Raw genomic sequence first — 17,946 nt, forward strand, 5'->3', positions numbered from 1 at the left:
GCTGGAGCTTTGGGGGCATTCCCGGTGGGACTCCGGTAGGAATGGAGAGGATTGGCTTCTCCAGCAACTCTTCTGTGGACAAGTCGGGGAGGGAGGGGTGCCTCTTTTTCTGCCAGTGACCCCCCCCTTTTTTTGCTTGGCACCCCAGGAAGCCAGAGGTCTGCACTTTTTAATAAGAAAGCGAAGTCTGTGTTTGTTAGGGATGAGTGTCAAATCTACTTTGCTTGTGGCATTTATAGATGCATTAACAAATTACAAGATTTAAGTTTATTCAATCCAAAGTGTCTAAGAGGAAGCAAACTGCCCTGCACACAGATATGGGCTTGAACAGTCTTTGCACACACAATCCCAGAAAGAGGTGTACTGACATCCAACCATAGCCTGCCTTTACGAAAGACGGTTGACCAAGGCTGGTTAGAACCGGGAACTCAAGGGGCCTTGGGGAAACTCCAGACCACAGTACAGAGATCATCATACGGTCATCCACTTGGGTACGCATGCTGCGGAAACACATGCTGGAATCTCCTCCCCACCTTGTTATTTTTAAGAAATGAATTCCTGCTCCTCCCAGAATATTAAGAAATGGGGTTAAGTAACAATAGGTGAGTCAGAAAGAGTGTGGACCCAGAGTCCCTGAACCTTTATTGACCGCATCTATAACCTGCCTTTCTCCCAAGACTCTGAGCCACATCTGGCTGCTGCAGAAGGGGAGCAGTCAATTTCTGTGCAAGGACTACAGCTGCAACCCTAAAGACACTTTCCCAGGAGCCAGCCCTCCAGTGACACAGGACTTGGTTCTCAGCAGAACGGCTTAGGGTTGCTTCTCACTTTCTTGCCCAGCCAGTGCCTCCTTGCAACTGTCACCGTATTGGGAAATTGCACAAGGGAGACGCCAGGACACACAATCAGCACTTCCGCCGCAGTGAGTGTGCAGCTCACTATCCCCAAGAAATGGGCCAGGCTTCCTTTTCAGTGGTTCCTGCTGGAACATCAGACTTTTTTGCTTGCACCCAAAATGTTCTCTTGATTTCCACACCTTTTTCTGGCAAGACAAAAAGAGAAACCCAATCCCTACCACACCCCACAAGCTGCTCTCTCTCCAGCCTTCCTTTTTCTGGGCACTCACAGCTTACCTGCAGTTTGGCAACGGCATGCAACAGAAGACACAGAGGCTCTCTTCACTTTTAAAACCTGTTTTGTAAGTTGTTTCATAATCAATATGCGTTAATTCCATCACGTGTTGATCCTTTCTATCCCCTTAAAAATTACATTTGTGAATTGCCGCATTAAAGTGCAAATTCCCCAAAGCACAGCAAAACCCACAAATCAGTGGCGCATGTGGGGGGGGGGGGGGAAGGTTACTCTCTGCCAGATTTTCTTGGGGAAATCCTTAACTTCTCTCCCATCATCCGTCTTCAGGATATCCAACTTGGATCTAAGCCTGCAATCTGCAGTTTCCTGCTAACCAAAGTGTGGCCGAGTAAGTTGCTGCAACGCAGAACGCTCCCACCGTCCGTGATCTTTGGGTGTTCAATCTCTTCTTGAGAATCCCAGAAGTTCCTGGACTTCTCGTTGGGGCCCTGAGCCTCCGAACAGCCTGCTGCTCTGATTCTTTCCCCTGTGCTGATATCAGCTGAAGTGCCGCAGGACCCCGCATGGAAACCCTCACTGCCAACCGCCCACATTTGTCTGTGCTGCCTCAGACACCCCTCCCCACCCAAGCCCTGTGCTGGGATTCCCTCCCCGTCTCCAGCGAACAGAAGGGAAAGCGGTTCCAGGCCGTGACTCGCAGCCCAGCTAACGCTCCAGTTCCATTTTGGCGATGGCTGCCCTGTGGACTTCGTCGGGGCCGTCAGCCAGACGCAGAGACCGTGCCCAGGCAAAGAACTGCGCCAGCGGATAGTCGTTGCTGAGTCCTGCCGCCCCAAAGGCCTGCAAGGGAGAAGGATAGGAGGTCAGGTGAGTGCTGTTTTTAAAGATGCGCCTATGGGTCAGGAAGGATCAGTCCCCATGCCGTCCGGGCCCTGCGTAGCTGAAGGACCATCTTTGAGAATGTGTTGGCTGAGGATCCCTGGCCCCAAGGAAGTATGCCTGGCCTCAGCTAGAGCCAGGGTCTCTCTCAGCCCCGGCCCCTGCCTGGTGGAATGAGCCCCCACAGAGATCAGGGCCCTGACGGAGCTCACCAAGCCCTGCAGCGCCTGCAAGACAGAGCTCTTCCACTGGACTTAATGGTCGAGGCCAGCAGAAGTCCATCAAGGCAGCTGATCAGGCTCCCCCCTCCACCTCCTCTTCATCTTGTAACATCAACAGACCAGAACGTAACTATTATTGGTGCTGATTATTGGTTTTATTATTTTTAAATTGTATATTATTCTTACTGTTTTATTTTGTAACCATTGCTGAAATCAGTTGCCCCAAGGCGGCTAGCCTGAGAGAGGCGGTGTAGAAATCATCAAATCAAATAATGAATACATAAATGAGAGAGAGTCCCCCGGAAAGCTCTAGGGCTTCTCCACAAGGCACTCACCTGGATGGCCCGGTCAATGACCCGTAACGCCATGTTTGGAGCCACCACTTTGATCATGGCAATCTCGAGAGCAGCCTCCTACGTGGGAGGGAGACAAAAGAAAAGGGGACGCCATTTCCTCCCCAGGCCTGCCCTTTGGCTCTCTCCGCTCCAAAGCCACACCGTCCTTTGCCCCACTTTCAACAGAGGGCCCTTTCCAAACAGAGAGGGAGGGACAGGGACAGCCCCAGGGGCCCTCCGTGCTGGGCTCTGAACAGATTAGGCTCTTCCCCTCCCAGCAGTAGCCCACAGCTGAGCTGGATTTCTGCAGGGCAGTTCTTTAAAAAATCTTGCTTTGGCAGCAGCTGCTGCGGTCACAGCACAAAGACCTTCACTGTGAAAGCGGCGGTGGCCATTTTGTGGCTCATCATGTCTCCCATGGCAACAATTTTATGGTGCCCATTTTGAATCTGTGCCCATCACACTGTGCCAGAATTCCCGAGGTGTCCGCACGCTCAAAAAGGTTTGGGACCCATGCTCTATGGTGAACACACAGTGGCCACGGGCTCCATGGATTTGATCCCCCCCCCCCGAGTATCCAAGCACTTGCCTTATTTCCAACCACATCCATGAGGTGGGCTGCCTTGAGGACTAGCAGCCGGGCCTGTTCAATTTCCACTCGGGACTCAGCGATGGCCGCCCTGATGGTGCCTTGTTCCGCCAAGGGCTTCCCGAAGGCTCTGCGGGACGTCACCTGCCAAAAAACCACCTCTGGCTCAGCAGAAAGGACAAGAGCTGCTGCAGGCCTCGGGGAGCCCCCGGCCCACAGGCAGAAGCGGGCCCAGCCAGGTGCAATCCTGGGGCGCCTCCAGCTGCAGCCAACGACCAGAGCAGCAGCAGGCGAGATTTGTCCCGGTGTGACATGGGCTTAATGCCACCTACGCCATGCTGAAGTGGCAATAAAGCACGCATGCATTTTGTGCACATATTTTGCCCCTGTTCCACTCTTAGCCACGACTTTTATCCTAGCCCATTTTCTTGATTCTACGGAATCAGGCGGAGGTGCCTGGCAACTCACCACAGCCATAACTTGGGTGCCGTTTCTTGATCATACCAGAAACAGAATGAGGAACTGGATACTACAGGCACAACCAGGCAGATTGGTTGGGGACAGTGAGGTGCACTTGGCATAACGATGCCTGCCTAAATGAGGGCTCTGGGAAGGCCCGGTTGTATGAAAGGATCCTAGCTCAACTGCACAAGCAGTGGCCCCCCAGGGTGGTGGCAGAGAGGAAGCACAGAGTCACACTGGGCCAGATAGCGGTGTGCCATGGCCGGTGGAAGTCCTTTCTCCAACAGCAGCAGAGCCAGTGTGAAAGAGACTCGACACGTAGCAGTGCTCACCCTCTCCTTCATGAGAGACAGTGCTCTCTCCGCATAGCCGATCAGCCTCATGCAGTGATGTATCCTTCCCGGGCCCAACCTCCCCTGGGCGATTTCGAACCCTCGGCCAGGACCCAGCAAGATGTTCTCTTGGGGAACGCAAACGTTTTCGAAGGTGATCTCCCCATGGCCAGCTGGAAGGGGAAGACACAACACAGAGCCCAGCGTGTTTCTTTCATGTGCCCAGTGTATCTGAGAGACCGCCTCCCTGCCTATACCCCCAGAAGAGCTCTACGCTCCGCCACCTCCAACTGGCTACGGATCCCTGGCCCTAAAGAGGCACGTCTGGCCTCAACAAGGGCCAGAGCCTTCTCGGTCCTGGCCCCCACCTGGTGGAATGAGCTCCCCGAAGAGATCAGGGCCCTGCCGGAACTTCCACAGCTCCGCAGGGCCTGCAAAAAGGAGCTCTTCCACCAGGCATTTGGTGGGGCCGACTGAGCCATAACACCTACAGGGGCCCCCCTGAGGGAACGAACCGACTGATTGTCAAGTTATTGTTGAAGTGCCATTCTAATTGTTCCAGTTGATATGTTGTTTTATTGTTATATTGTTATATTGATTTTGATATTGATTTTGATAGTGTTCTATGTGAATGTTCAAAAATGTTTTATGTAAACCACCCAGAGCTGTAGGGAAGGGCGGTATAAAAATATAAATATAAATAAAAAAATAAATAAATAGTTCTCTATGGACGGGGAGAACTGAACCTCCCCCCTCCTCAGAATTGCCTGGGGGCCCGTGAGGTTATGCTGGACTCAACTGTGACCCTGCTTGTTCTGCCTCCGGAAACAAACAGATCTGCCGTGCCTCACCTGGAGCGTCGTCCAAGCCATACACAGTGAGGGGCCTGGTGACTGTAATTCCAGGCGTGTCCATAGGGACGAGGAGCATCGACTGCTGCTTGTGCCTTGGAGCCGTAGGGTCAGTCTTGCCCATAAAGATGCAGAGCTGGCAACGGGGGTCCAGGGAGCCTGCCGAGAAGGGACACAGTTAGGGATTAGCACCGCTTGATCCCTCTGTCCCTATTTAATGGGCTCACGTGTGTGGCTGAAGGTGCTTAATGGCAACTGAAGAAAGTTTCTGGCTGGGTCAAGTTTCTGGCTTCGACTGTGCTCCAAAGTGATGGAGATGCAGCCACTCCTGGGGATTCTTTACTGGTGGCCAGACTGCGAGGAGAATCAAGCACATAGAGCAGGGGTAGTCAAACTGCGGCCCTCCAGATGTCCATGGACTACAGTTCCCATGAGCCACTGCCAGCAAGTGCAAATGTTGGCAGGGGCTCATGGGAATTGTAGTCCATGGACATCTGGAGGGCCGCAGTTTGACTACCCTGACCTAGAGGAACAAAGCCTTCTGAGGGAAAATCAGCATGGCTCCTGCAAAGGGATGTCCTGCCTCATCAACCTTTTGAAGCAGACATTGTAATGTAGGTGGAAAACCTTGGGCGAGGCCGAAAGATTCTGCAGCATACCTGAAATCCACCATTTGCGCCCATTCAGGACGTATGTGCCACGGCCCTCGGTGATGGAAGCCTCAATGTTGGTGGCATCAGAGGAAGCAACCTAAGCAAAACGGTTTCATTCATTAGAAGCAAAAAAAGGGGCAAGATATCAATTGTGCCACAGGGCGGGGTTGGAGGCACACATCCCTCCACTGCAGTCCACACGGACTTCTTTTTGACTCTCGGGGGGTGGGGAGGAAGAGAAAGGGTTCTGCAGGTCTGAAACAGGAATGGTTCCGCAGGTTACTGTCCGCCGTGGAAATAACAAGAGGCATCCACAGGACTCTTGACGCTGCCACTGCCAGAGAAGATTCGATGTGGAGTTTGGTTTTTGGGGTCTCACCCCCTGATGCGGCGGAGGAGCTGGGGATTCTGCTTTTCAGACAGACGCTCTCTGATCCAGTCACTGCAACCCTGGTTTAATGCTTTCAGGAAGCAAGGAGCTCTGCTCGGGACCACGGGGAGCCCCTGCCAGCTGAGGGGGAAGTGGGTTTGGAATGGGCAACGTTAAAAACCCAAGACTCCTGTGCAGGGCAACGAGGTGGTTTCCATGGCTGGTGTGGCAAGGGCCTTCCAATTGACAGGTTCCCCTGGAGTCCCCCTGCCCCAGTCCCCATCACCTTGGACCATTTGAGGTTTTGCAATGAAGCCAGTCAAGACGAGAAAATTGTTATTCTCAACGTTCCTTTGTTAACAGGTGTAAAAGGGTCTCTGCATTCCTGGCTTTCTTTATTCTAAAGAAGATCCCTTTGCCAAGAGATGCCTTTCCCCTCACATCTTGACTAAGGAAGAGGTTAGACACTTGCTTTTTTAGAAATAAAAAATGAGAATTCAGAGAACCCGGAACACCAACTGTTACTATGTCAAATCAATGTAATGATATTCTAGTGCCGATTTTGTAAAGAAAATTAGAGCCCTCCAGTGGTGGAAGAAGGAAATGGCTACTCTGTAAAAACCTGTATTTCTCCCTCCCCCCGCCCCCCACGACATCCCTGTGATCTTTCTCAAAACAAGGCAGCTGTGAGCACTGACCTGCGGCTCTGTCATCGCAAAGCAGGAGCGGATCTTGGCCTCCAGCAGCGGCTGCAGCCAGCGTTCCTTCTGGGCTTCTGTGCCGTAGCGTATCAGCACCTCCATATTGCCTGTGTCTGGGGCAGAGCAGTTGAAAATCTGCAGAGATAAATAAGCCAGAAGCCAAAAGATGGCCATCACGCTTGGAGGGCGCTAGCCAGGAACGGGAGGACTCTGCAGAGCCCTGGACTGTGTGCTTGGGGGAGATCCTGAAAAGACAGGCTCCCCTCTGAGAGGAAGAGACTGGCCGGCCGGCCAGAGGCTGCTGGGCAGGAGAAAGCAAGGGAACTCTCCCTGCAGGGAGCAAAAGTCAGAGGGAGCTCCCATGTTCCCTCCTGAGGCCCTTTCCCACCCCCCACATGGCTTCCCACAGCACCACTGGGCAGAGCCTCCACCGTGGGTACCTCGGGTGCATACAGTGAAGTCCCCATCAGCTCACACAAGTGTGCATACTCCGCGTTGGTCAGGCCTGCTCCATATTTTGTGTCGGGGTCACTCTCCGCTGGGATGAAAAGGTTCCAGAGGCCCTCAGCCTTGGCCCTGTCCTGGAGGGAAAGAACAGGCGGAGACTTAGGAAGGCTCAGATCTACGGGGCCACCTCTGAGGAGCCCCAAGATAAAGGCACACGACATGCCTTCACGCCTCCTACTGATTCATTATGAAAGCTAGTTCTTGGCCCCTGAGGCTGCAGGGAATTGTGAACCCGTGGAGAATGTGCCTAGCCAAATGTGAGAGAAGGCCACATGTGACTCCTGGGGATCAGGAGACAGTGCCTCCAAGCCAATACAGCTCTGTGTCCTCCCCATCACTTTCAGGAACTCCACGGAGGGCCAAGTGAGCCAGCATCTGAAGGCCCGAACACACAGAATGCTGCCCTCAATCAAGGCCAACGCCTCAGACTGGCAGCAGCTTCCTGGTGGCTTCCTGAGCAGCCTCTCTCGCCATGGAAACAGGAACAACCAGGCCACAAATCAGAAAACCCATTTAGAAGGACAACAGCCTAGAGACAAAACTTTGCCCGTGGACCCCTAAACCTGGCTGGCTTCCCTGCCACCCCTGGAATGCTGACTGTGCTTTCTTGCTTGCTTCCTCTTCCCCAGCACAAGACCAGGCCGTGGCCCACCTTTTGTCAGCAGGACCCCACTTGCCTTGAGCTCCTCCATGAGGGGATGCGGAGTCCACCTGCTCTGAGCAGCCTGGTGGTCTCGCAGGGTCTGCTCGGCCGGATAAACGTGGCCGTTCATGAATCTCTCCAGCTTGCGATACAGCTCTTGGACATGGCCCGGCAGGCCTTCCGGGGAGATGACCAGGTGAGACTTGGCTGCGGGAGCCAAGCTGGAGTGAGGCCCCGTGGCATAGCTCCTCCTTGGGGATGGGCTAGGACCAGCCTGTGTGCCTGGAGGCCTGGGGACCGGAAGCCCTTTGAAGACGCGGAAGCCTTCTTTGGTGGCAAAGTCCCAGCTGAGTTCGGCCATCAGCTCTGCCTGCCGCCCACTTCTTTCGGCTGTCGCTGAGCTGGCCTGCCCTGTGCGGAAAGAAGGGCAGATATTCCGAATCCCCCTTGTTTGCCAAATGATGTTCAGCGACCTGCTAATCCTCTGGGGAGGGGCAGGCCGACCTGTTGCAGCGAAGAGGGGCAGGAGCTTTGCGGCACTTGGATTTTGTTCCAACACCCTTCGTTTGCGGAGGACAGCTTGCTCTGCCCTAACCAAGAGGGCCCAGCCGTGTCACATCTTGGAAGCTAGGCAGTGTTGGCCCTGGCGAGCATTTGGGTGGGACCCAGGTCCCTTGGACCAGCCAGCAGGGAATGGGGGGATGGAATTTATCAGGGCTGGGAAGAAACCTGAAAAAAGTGACATTTCTACGTCACATGGAAGTGATGCGGTGACGTTGGGGGCAATGCTTTGGGCAAAACCTTAGGCTAGAACTAGCTGTTTTGCCCAAAAACCAGAGCATCGCCGCCTCCCCCCCCCCCCCCCCGTGTCAGTTCCAGGTGATGTAGAAGTGTTGTTTTTTCTAGGCTTGTCTCTTTTTGGAGAGGGATTTCCCAGTTTCTTAAACCCTTCAAGTGGGAAAGGTGCCAAACCAGGGGCCTGGCAACCCTAAAGTGAGATCTGATGGTGCTTCCCACCACTAGAGCCCATCCTCCCTCTCTGCATCTTTGCAGCCCCCTGGCTCTTATTTGAGAAGACAGTTTTTTAGTCACAGGATGCCACAAGGCTATAATAATTATAAAGTTCTTGCTTCTTTCTTCTCCAACAAACTGAATTTGTAAAAACAAAACCCAGCCTGTCATGAGAGTTCAAGGCAGGGGTAGTCAAACTGCGGCCCTCCAGATGTCCATGGACTACAATTCCCAGGAGCCCCTGCCAGCATTCGCTGGCAGGGGGCTCCTGGGAATTGTAGTCCATGGACATCTGGAGGGCCGCAGTTTGACTACCCCTGGTTTAAGGCCACAGGCCCTATCCAGCCCAGTGCTCTGCCTTCAACACCCCCCACGGCAGGGAGCTTCCCTTCATCCCACGTTTCGGCAGAGCCCGTTCCAGCACTTTATAGCCTTGAGCCAGGAACACACCTGCCCTCTTTAGGCCTGGCCCCTACGCCCGGGGAAAGGCAGCAAGGGCTGGTCTCTGAGGCACCTGGTGGCGATGCCTGTGCTGCCAAAGGCTGGGAAGTCAGCTGAGCCCTCCTTGACCCAAAGGCTTGCTTGGAAGGCTCAGCTAGAGAATCAGCCCTGCAGATGCGGGGCCCTCTTGGGCGGGCCTGGGGGCCTATGCCTACCTCCCCTCCTCACCTGTGAGTGAGCGCTTGTACACCCCTTGTAGGATGGCCGCCACTCTGAAAAAGGAAAAGGCCATGTAGAAGTTCCAGTTCTCGATGGGAGCAAGGCCCATTTGGTCGCAGTACAGCAGGACGTATTCCTCTGGCGAGGGGATGCCCAGCAGGCTCAGGTCGCAGTCGCTCAAACCTGCACGTGGGGGAAGCAGAGCTCGTTCCTGCCAGCTGTGTTGCTGCACAGACAAACACCCGGCTGGGTCCTGCCCCGTGTGAATGGAAGGGACTTGTGGAGGCAGATGTTTCCTCTTCCCACAGCAGCTGCCTTCCCTGAAGAGCCAGTGGGCAGCCCTTAGCAGCGAGTAAGGGGAGCTGTGGGCTCTTCCCAGCAAGGCCAGAGCTCAAGGGATGGACAGTGGCTTCCCCATTAAGCTTCTCGCTCAGATCCTATCCCCAAACAACTTTCTGGAGCCCCTTGTATTTTTTCACAGAACAGGCTTTCTTGCTAGCAAGGAAGCATTTCTTTACTTCATGAGTAATTAAAAAGTGGAATTCACTGCCAGAGGGGGTAGTGATGGCCAGAGGCACAGATGGCTTTTAAAGGGGATTGGACATCTTTATGGAGCAATCAATAGCCACAGTGACTAAAAGGGAGCCTCTGTGTTCAGCAGCAGTAAATCTCCACGTTCAGGGCCAGGAGGCAACCTCCCGCCTCTGGGCTGTTACTGGCTCTCCGGAGGACCTGCTTGGCCTCTGTGGGAGACCAAGAGTCTTACGTTCTTATGCCTTCTGTGGGCTCAAGAAATGGCTCCAGAACAGCCCACAAATCCGGCTGTGTTTTCTCCAAACCTTGTACCTTTCAGGATGCTACTGTGAGATGGCAAATGATGCACCAGGCAGTTGTAGGCCACATCGGAAAGAGGATCGCCCAAAGTGGAGAGTTCCCAGTCCAGGACAGACACAACCTCTGGCCTGTCTGGGTGGAAGACCAGATTGTCGAGCCTGCCGAGGAAAGGCACGATGGTTAGAGAAACCCCATCCCAGCAGGTGTATTGAGCCCACACCCCTGCAACTTGGGAACAGCAATCTGAGGAGGGGGCTTAGTGCCTTGGCCCCAGTGCAGACCTTCCAGGCCCCGTCTTCCCCTGACTGCCGAGCATTTTGCTGAGAAAAGCAGCTCTTGGGGTCCCTGAGCACCATTCCCAACAGAGACAAAGGATACAAGCTGCACAGTGCGAACTATCCCCAAGCCCAGTTCTGAGAAATTGTCCTTTTCTCTGTTTCTTTCTGTTTCGAGGAAGCCGCCATTGGCTGGTCATTACCTGAAATCCCCGTGCACGACGGAGAGCCGCTGGCTGGCTGGCAAGTGGGAGGGGAGCCACTGCATGAGCCTCTCCATGGCGGGGATCGGGTGCGTCTCTGTAGCGCGGAACTGTTTGCTCCAGATCTGGACTTGCCGCTGGAGATAGCAGTCTGCAACACGGAAGGGTTAAAGGTTGTGCGTGCACCACTGGCCACTGCAGGAGTTCTTTGTACACAGAGGGAAGCAGAGGGAGAAGAAGGTCCGAGCAGCATGGGCCTGTTGCCCCACCAGACACAAAATGCCCATGTCGGGAAGAAAGCCTCCATCACACGTATGACACACAAGAAGCTGCCTTATACTGAATCAGACCACAGTTTTGTCACAGTTCTCTTAGGCAGAGGTCCTCCCGTATCATCACCAGATAGGATTCTTTAACTGGAGATGCTACCAGGGACTGAGCCTGGGACCATCTGCAGGCCAAGCACCTGCAGGACAGGCCTGAGAGAAGCCAGGCAGTATCTTTTTCTCTTTAGCTAAACAAACAAACTTCCGTCCTGCCCCTGGGGCATGTCTGCACGCACCTTGCCTTCCGTAATCCTCCAGGCCCGCTGCTTTGATGTCTACACTGTGGATCTGACAGAGGACTCTGTTCATGGCAGCATAAATCTCCTGCCGCTGGCTGGGCTCGAGTCCTGGAAGGGAGGGATCCTTGAATATTCGGCCCGTGCAGTACTCCATGAGGTAGAAGGGGGTGCCAAGGATGCTGAGATAACACAAAAGGATTAGAGCAAGGCCCCTGACACTCTCCTCAGGCCAGAGGTCTAATTGCAAATGTTCTCCCTTAGATCCCGCTCTTAAAACCCAACAAAGATGAAACCTCAATCTGAAAGAGTAGGGTTAACCACACCCTCGTTTTCCTCACTTGTGTCGCTTTGGGTCTTTTTTCCATTTCTGCATGTGTTTCCCTCTCTCTAGTGGTCGGCTCATTACAACACTATACTGGACATACAGCAACGCAATATCAAATTCACCACTAGAGGGAGGAAAGCATGTGCAGAAAACAAAAAAAGCCCAAAGCAATAGGGCAAAGGTGACCAAACTGGCTCTCCAGCAGGGGATCATGAGAGTTGTAGTCCATGGACATCTGGAGAGCCAGTTTGGTCATCCCTGCAATAGTGAGGGAAAGGAGCATGTGGAAACGCTCTACTATAGCTTTGTGGGAGTAAAGTTTTAGATTCTGTTTCAGAAGCATTATTATTGTTATGCAGCCTTTTGCAGGTGACCTGAATTTCTACAGTTTCTGGCAGATGACAGATTTGTGGCTTCAGATTTGCTTTATGATACAAATAAAAATAAAGAGCTTATAGCATCAGCGACAGAATTCTTATCTCTTGCAGTTAGTGCTGTTAAAGAGAATCCTGTCTAAATAGGAAGGCATTTCACTTGTGTCCTAAAATCTATGAGATCTGATTTGTGTCTGATGGTTTACTGGACTGGGACTCAAATAAATAGACTTGAACAAAGAGGAAGAAATTCACCTGGAATCTTCACAAAGAGAGATAACTTTTGGAACTGGGATGCCAGCATCTGCAAGAGCCTTCAGAACCCTGTCGGGGGAGAGGGGAAAAAGGAAAGGACAGAGATTGAAAGTTATTTGTTGGCGTTAATACTTATTATTTTTATCTCTCCCTTTCTCCAAGGAGCTCAGGGCAACATATGTTGTTCTCCCCTCCCCCCTTTTATTCTCACAACAACCTTCTGAGGTAGGTCAGCCTGACAGGGACTCATTCCTCATTGTGTGGCATGGCTCAGAAGCGGAAGTTGAACTTGGGTCTCCTGATCCTAGCCTGCACTAACCGCTACACCACAAAGTTTGAGGCCAGGGACACCTTTAAGACGAACAACATTTAATTCTGGGCATAAGCTTTCATGTGCCTACCCAGAATTAAACATGGCTGGTCTCACAGGTGCCACTGGATTCTCACTTTGTTCTGTTGCTCCAGACCAACAACCCACCTGAACCTGCTGCACCCCAGAGGTTCTTCTGCTGTGCATTCACAACAGAACGTAACAAGTCATTAGTCAAAACCACTATCCTATTGGGGTATGTCTAGGGTTCTTTCTTCCTTTTTTAGCAGCCGATTCATAAGTGGATACTTGAATGCACAAAGTGATAGAGAAGACTGGTTGCATCACCAGACTGAAAAACAGCAGCATATTTTTAACAAGCAATAGCACCCGAGACACCAACAAGATTTTGGGGTTCAGGTGGGTATCTGTGTTGGTTTGAAGTAGCCGAACAAAGTCAGAGTCCAGCAGCTTTTAAGCCCAAGGTTGGTTTAAGACCAACCACGTTCCATTCAAGGTGTGAGTTTTCATGTGCAGGCCTGCTTCCGCAGACAATGAAACAGGAACCATAAGAGTAACTGAAGCCAAAGGACTGAGGAACTCAGCCTGTTATTCCAGCACGGCATCCGATTGTGCTAAAGATCTTCTTTATGCTGTATATTTCTTGGATATCATGATGATGCTGTTTACTAATTGACTGCTAATTGACCCTGTACTCCAACAATTTCAGATCTTTAGGGTGTGAGCTTTCAGGAATCAAAGCTCCCTTTGTCAGATAAATGACCACATGGTATCTGAAAAGGCAGCTTTGGCTCCAGAAAGGTTATACCCCACCACACACAAATCTTCTTGGTCACACAGGTACTCCTGAATTTGAATCTATCTCCTTTCCCACAGACTCACCTGGCTACCCCTGGAAATGTTTTAAACAGGTTAGTGGAGGACTGTGCAGGCTTCCGAGTGATGCAGAACCTGCTTACTGAAGAATCTCGTGAAACGCAACAGCGTGTGAGTGGATCCCCTTAAATAAGTGGTTTCACCTGTACTCTCTCTCTACAGCATGAGCGGAGGGCAGCAGCTTGCCAGGCGGCTTCTTCCGGAGGACCAAGTGGCGATCCCCAAACCGGACGTAGTAAGTCGGATTGGACTGCCCATGGTTGAACTGCCGCAGCAGCAGAGGCCCTAGAAATCAGGGAGTGAAAAGGGATTGGATCCTTGTCAGAGGCAGATCTAGTTTTCCTGGCAATGGTCATCTGACACCCCATTCCCCCCCCCCCAATCTGCCGTACAGTACAGTATGAGTCAATGAAAAGGAGGGGTGGGCATCTCCTGGATTTCATCTGTCATGAGTAGCACCCCACAGACCACAACTCCCAGCTCCACCCTGGCCATTCCAGCTCACGCCATTTGGGAGAAAGAGCCTTCCCCAAGTTTTGTCCTGAAGCAAAAGAGGGTGCTGGGGGTGTCCCGGCTGCATGGCCAATGCGTTCTGGCAGTTTTACTCCCTGAAGTTTCACCAGCAACTGTGGCTGGCGTCTTCAGAGGGAGGACATGCCAAGACGGGAATCTCTCCGTGCCAAACCAGCAGACCATGGCCACGCAGCCTGGAAACCCCACAGCCACCAGTTGGCTTTGGTCATGAAAGCCTTTTGACAGTTCCGCAGACCGAGGCGGGGACACACACCTCAGCCCCTGGTTTGTCACCACCCTGGGGAACAGAAGCCACTCACCATCCCAGCAGGTGGGATACTGCATCATAACCAGGGCAAAGGAACTTGCCAGAACGTCAGGGGAAGGCCATGTGCAAACCAGAAGGGTCCCTCAGGGAAGCTCCCACTGAAATGTTTTTTGTTTTGTCTTGTTTTTGTTATATTTTTGTTTTGCTATATTTTTGTTTTGTCTTGTTTTAACAGATGGGCATGACTACCTCCTTCCCCATCAAAACATATTGAGATAATCAGGTGGGCAAGGAGCCTCCTCTGCTGGCATCGCAGAAGCCCCACGTTCACCGGCACCAGAAGGCCTCTTAAAACCGCACTACTACTGGTTTCCGAAAGAAAGGCTCTCCTACCTGCTGCTGGGCCCCCCCAAAGGCTTTCAAGGTATTTCTGGAGAGGCTCTTGGGGGATTTCCATTGTTGGCCTCACAGGGCAGGTGTACGGGACGACGCACTGCAAGGGGAAGCCCAGACAGGCCTCCAATTCGCGAATGGCCGAATCCGGGTCATCAACCTGACGGGAAGGTGAAAGAGATGAGAGAGGGTCAAGAAAGTGAGCCCAGGCTCCAAGGGTAAGGGGGAGGAGGGGGAAGGTGAAGCAGAACTGACACGGGAGCTTTCACCCCCCCCAAAAAAGCTTGTGGGCATCCCAGATGCCACTGGACATAAATGTGCCCCAAACCATGGGCTGAGTTCGTGGGTGGCTCTTCTGTAGCTCTGCCGGCAGCGGCTCTCAATCGCCTCACCTTCACTGTTTTAATGCCAAGCTGGGCAGCAGTTTTGAGGTTCTGCCCAATGTCATCCAGAAAGACGCACTCTTTTGCCGGAACTCCCAAACGCTCCAAACAAACCTTGTAGAGACGAGGGTCTGGTTTGCAGATCCCTTCCCGGCAAGACTCGATGATCTAGACGGGAGGAAGGCAAGAGATTCAGAAGGTTATAAAGCACAGGGGGCCTATTCTGGCCTCAGAAGCGAGTTTGAAATGGGGGACAGTAGGGAAAATGGAACATATTAAATATGGTAAGAAATTCAAAATTATGATGTCCACTTACTACATCAAACTGCTTTCGGTCCAGGGGTAGGAAGCTTTCTCCACTGGGTAAATAAAAATTGTTACTCAGCACAGCTGTCTTCAGGCCTTCAGTCCGGATACACTTTATTGCCTCCGTCATCATAGGGTGCTGTTTGGACTTTGCGTCGCTGGTTAGAGCAGAAAAGAACGAGGCCACTGGAACAGAGGAACCGGCCTAGGAGGAGAAATGGCAACAGGTCACCAATACCAAATCAGGGTAGCTTTTTATTAAAAACCTTTGGATCTCACCTTGCTGACCTACTAGGGCCCTAGAGATGGCAAACAATACAGGAAACCTTTTTTTAAAAAGTATGAACAAGGAGGGTCAGTGTGGAAGTGCCAGACAAAACAGCAAAGACCTCTCCCACTGAAGGAAGATGCTGACAGAGTGGATGGGGGATTCTGTGTGTGTGTGGGGGGGGTGTCCATAATTTTGGTCCTTAAGTCAATCCCAGCACCTTGAATTGGGCCTGGAAGCAGACTGGAAGACAGCACAGGTGGACAAAGACTGGGGTGATATGACCTCAAATACAATACCACTGTAATCTTAAAACACTGTCCAAGAGCAGCCCCATGTACAGTTCTTGGCAGTCCTGTAATCTAGATGCTACCAGGGCATGCCCCACACTGGCAAGTTCTTTCTTGCTCAGGAAAAGCTGCACTTGCTGATCCTAATGGAAGGCACCCTTGGAGGAAGCTGCAAGGGTCACAAAAGCACCAAGATGTTTGGAAGTTGGGGAAAACGTCTGCTCCCCACCCACATCTGAGCTGGAGCAACCCCCCCCCCATGGAAGTGACTGAGACTGAATTTTTCCATATCACATGACAATCTTCTGCAGCCTTTGGCACCTCACATCATTTTCTAGGGCAAAAGAGGAAAGAAGAACCTCAGTCAGGAAGAGCCAGGTCCAAATCCCCATGCAGCCAGCTCCCTTCTTTCATTGCAACAACTCTCACAGGCTTGTGGCAAGGCTAGATGAGCTTCTTGGGGGGAGGGTGGAAAACCCATACAATAGGCAAACACCCAACCACGGAGGAATCTCTTAATTTCCATTTGTATTTTTCTGCACACTGGAGGGATCCAGTTCAAGAGACATATAAACACACACACATGCAAAACGCTCCCCAAAACCAAGCAGAAAAGCAGCTTACGATCCTGGTGCACTGCTGCTCGAATTCATGCAGAAACTCTTCTGGGCTCAGCTCTGCTCTCATGAATTTCATCCAGGGCCTGTTCTCCCCTCCAGATATTAAGGCCTGTCTGAGGGTACCAGGAGAGACACAATTCTGGGCCTCCCACTCTAAATGGAAGAAGACAAACCATTGAGGAACCAGCCTCTATCTTGAGTGGGCAGGAAAGTCTGAAGCATTCTCTTTCTTTTGTGCAATGTAGTGTCCTTGTAACATTCATGGTCCTAGAAGGTTCAGGAATTCCAAGTGAACCTTTTCCAGCCTGCAGGCATTTTTGGAATTCTGACACTGGGTGGTGGGCGCAACCACAGAATGGCTGCAGAGCCCCCCCCCCCCCCCCGACACTCAGAGGAACCCAAGTGCAATGAAAAAAAAGTACTACATTTTAGTGGCACCTACCCAGACAGCCACCATGGTTCTTCCCTGGCAATAAACCATTTAACCAAGAGACAGAATTCACTGGCTCAACAGAGCTGAATGGACACCCCCCCCTAGAAACAGCTCTCACCTGCAGCCAATTTGAAGGGGGAAGGAAGGAGAACACCACCCATATCAAAGATCACAGCTTGATAGGGACAGGATGCATAATGCCTCCCTAGTGTCAGGTAGGCGTGCTGGAAGATTCGTGCTCTCCTGGCATAGTGGCAGTAAGAGGTCTGGAAAAGCTTCCTAAGACACATCCTGTAGAAATGGGAATGCAACGAGGAGAGGAGATGTTTTAGAAGTATCAGGAATAATGTCTTGACAATAGATTCAAATGGGCTGCCTTGTTGGTCTGAAGTAGCAGAACAAAGCTGTGGAGTCCAGCGGCATCTTTAAACTCAACTAAGTGTTATTGAAGGTGGTATACTTCCGTGGGCACACTGTGGCTCAGTGGCGCAGCACCCACTTGGCATGCAGAAGCCAGCTGGGGGACTTTGAGCTAGTCACAGTTCTCTTAGATGGTCTCACAGAGCAGTTCTCTCAGGGCTCTCTCAGCCCCACCTACCCCACAGGTTGTCTGTTGTGGGGAGAGGAAGGGAAGGCCACTGTAAGCTGCTGTGAGACTCCTTCTGGAGGGTTATAAGAAGAAACCCTTTGTCACAACTCATTTATGGATCGCAGCCATGTCACAGTACCCCATCCAGGGTTGCCAGCCTCCAGGTGAGGCCTGGAGCTCTCCCTAGGATTACAAGCAATCTCCAGACCCCAGAGCTTAGTTCCCCAAGAGGGGCCGCCGGCTTTAGTCTCGGGGGGGGGGGGGTTGACGTCCCTGCCCAGGTACCTCGCTTCCCCACGGTCCGCCCTCGAATCTCCAGGAATTTTCCCGGCGGAAGTTGGCGACCGTAATTCCTACCCCTCCCTCCTTCGGAGAACGCTCGGTTGCCGAGCAACAGACCCCTCCGCGACCTCTGACCCGAGGCGATACCGCTCCGAGCCTTCCTTGCGGCTTCTCGCGAGAGCGGGCCGTCACGCGACTCCGGAGAAGGGAGCGAAGTCCGCGGGAGTCAGCTGACGGGCCTGCCACGTGACGGGAGG

General features: G+C 52.4%; 1 protein-coding gene across 4 annotated transcripts; it reads right to left on the reverse strand.

Moving 5' to 3' along the window:
• Positions 1–1,177: 1,177 nt before the first annotated feature.
• Positions 1,178–17,913, reverse strand: ACAD10 (acyl-CoA dehydrogenase family member 10). Of its 4 annotated transcripts, XM_077308709.1 has the most exons (22): positions 17,693–17,902; positions 16,937–17,109; positions 16,390–16,538; positions 15,218–15,412; positions 14,911–15,069; positions 14,519–14,678; positions 13,488–13,629; positions 12,138–12,206; positions 11,181–11,362; positions 10,619–10,769; positions 10,153–10,298; positions 9,316–9,489; positions 7,926–8,046; positions 7,670–7,886; positions 6,926–7,066; positions 6,483–6,620; positions 5,421–5,511; positions 4,762–4,920; positions 3,911–4,083; positions 3,117–3,260; positions 2,528–2,605; positions 1,178–1,932 (listed from the first exon to the last, which is right to left on the reverse strand). In XM_077308709.1, the coding sequence occupies exons 2-22, from the start codon at positions 17,106–17,108 to the stop codon at positions 1,798–1,800; spliced, it is 3,096 nt and encodes a 1,031-aa protein (XP_077164824.1). In that variant the 5' UTR covers position 17,109; positions 17,693–17,902; the 3' UTR covers positions 1,178–1,797. The 4 variants fall into 4 exon arrangements, with proteins under 4 accessions (XP_077164824.1, XP_077164823.1, XP_077164822.1 ...); XM_077308708.1 differs by having other exon boundaries at positions 7,670–8,046; positions 17,765–17,913; XM_077308707.1 differs by having other exon boundaries at positions 7,670–8,046.
• Positions 17,914–17,946: the final 33 nt, after the last annotated feature.

This window comes from Paroedura picta, chromosome 13 (genome assembly GCF_049243985.1).
Source record: "Paroedura picta isolate Pp20150507F chromosome 13, Ppicta_v3.0, whole genome shotgun sequence".
In the NCBI taxonomy this organism is placed as follows: domain Eukaryota; kingdom Metazoa; phylum Chordata; class Lepidosauria; order Squamata; family Gekkonidae; genus Paroedura; species Paroedura picta.

Coding starts and splice junctions, on each gene's coding strand:
- ACAD10 (XM_077308708.1), bottom strand. CDS start 17,108: ATGTGTCTTAGGAAGCTTTTCCAGACCTCTTACTGCCACTATGCCAGG. Junction 14,679..14,910: donor TTGGCATTAAAACAGTGAAG/GTGAGGCGATTG, acceptor CCTTCCCGTCAG/GTTGATGACCCGGATTCGGC. Junction 10,299..10,618: donor GTCGTGCACGGGGATTTCAG/GTAATGACCAGC, acceptor TTTCCTCGGCAG/GCTCGACAATCTGGTCTTCC.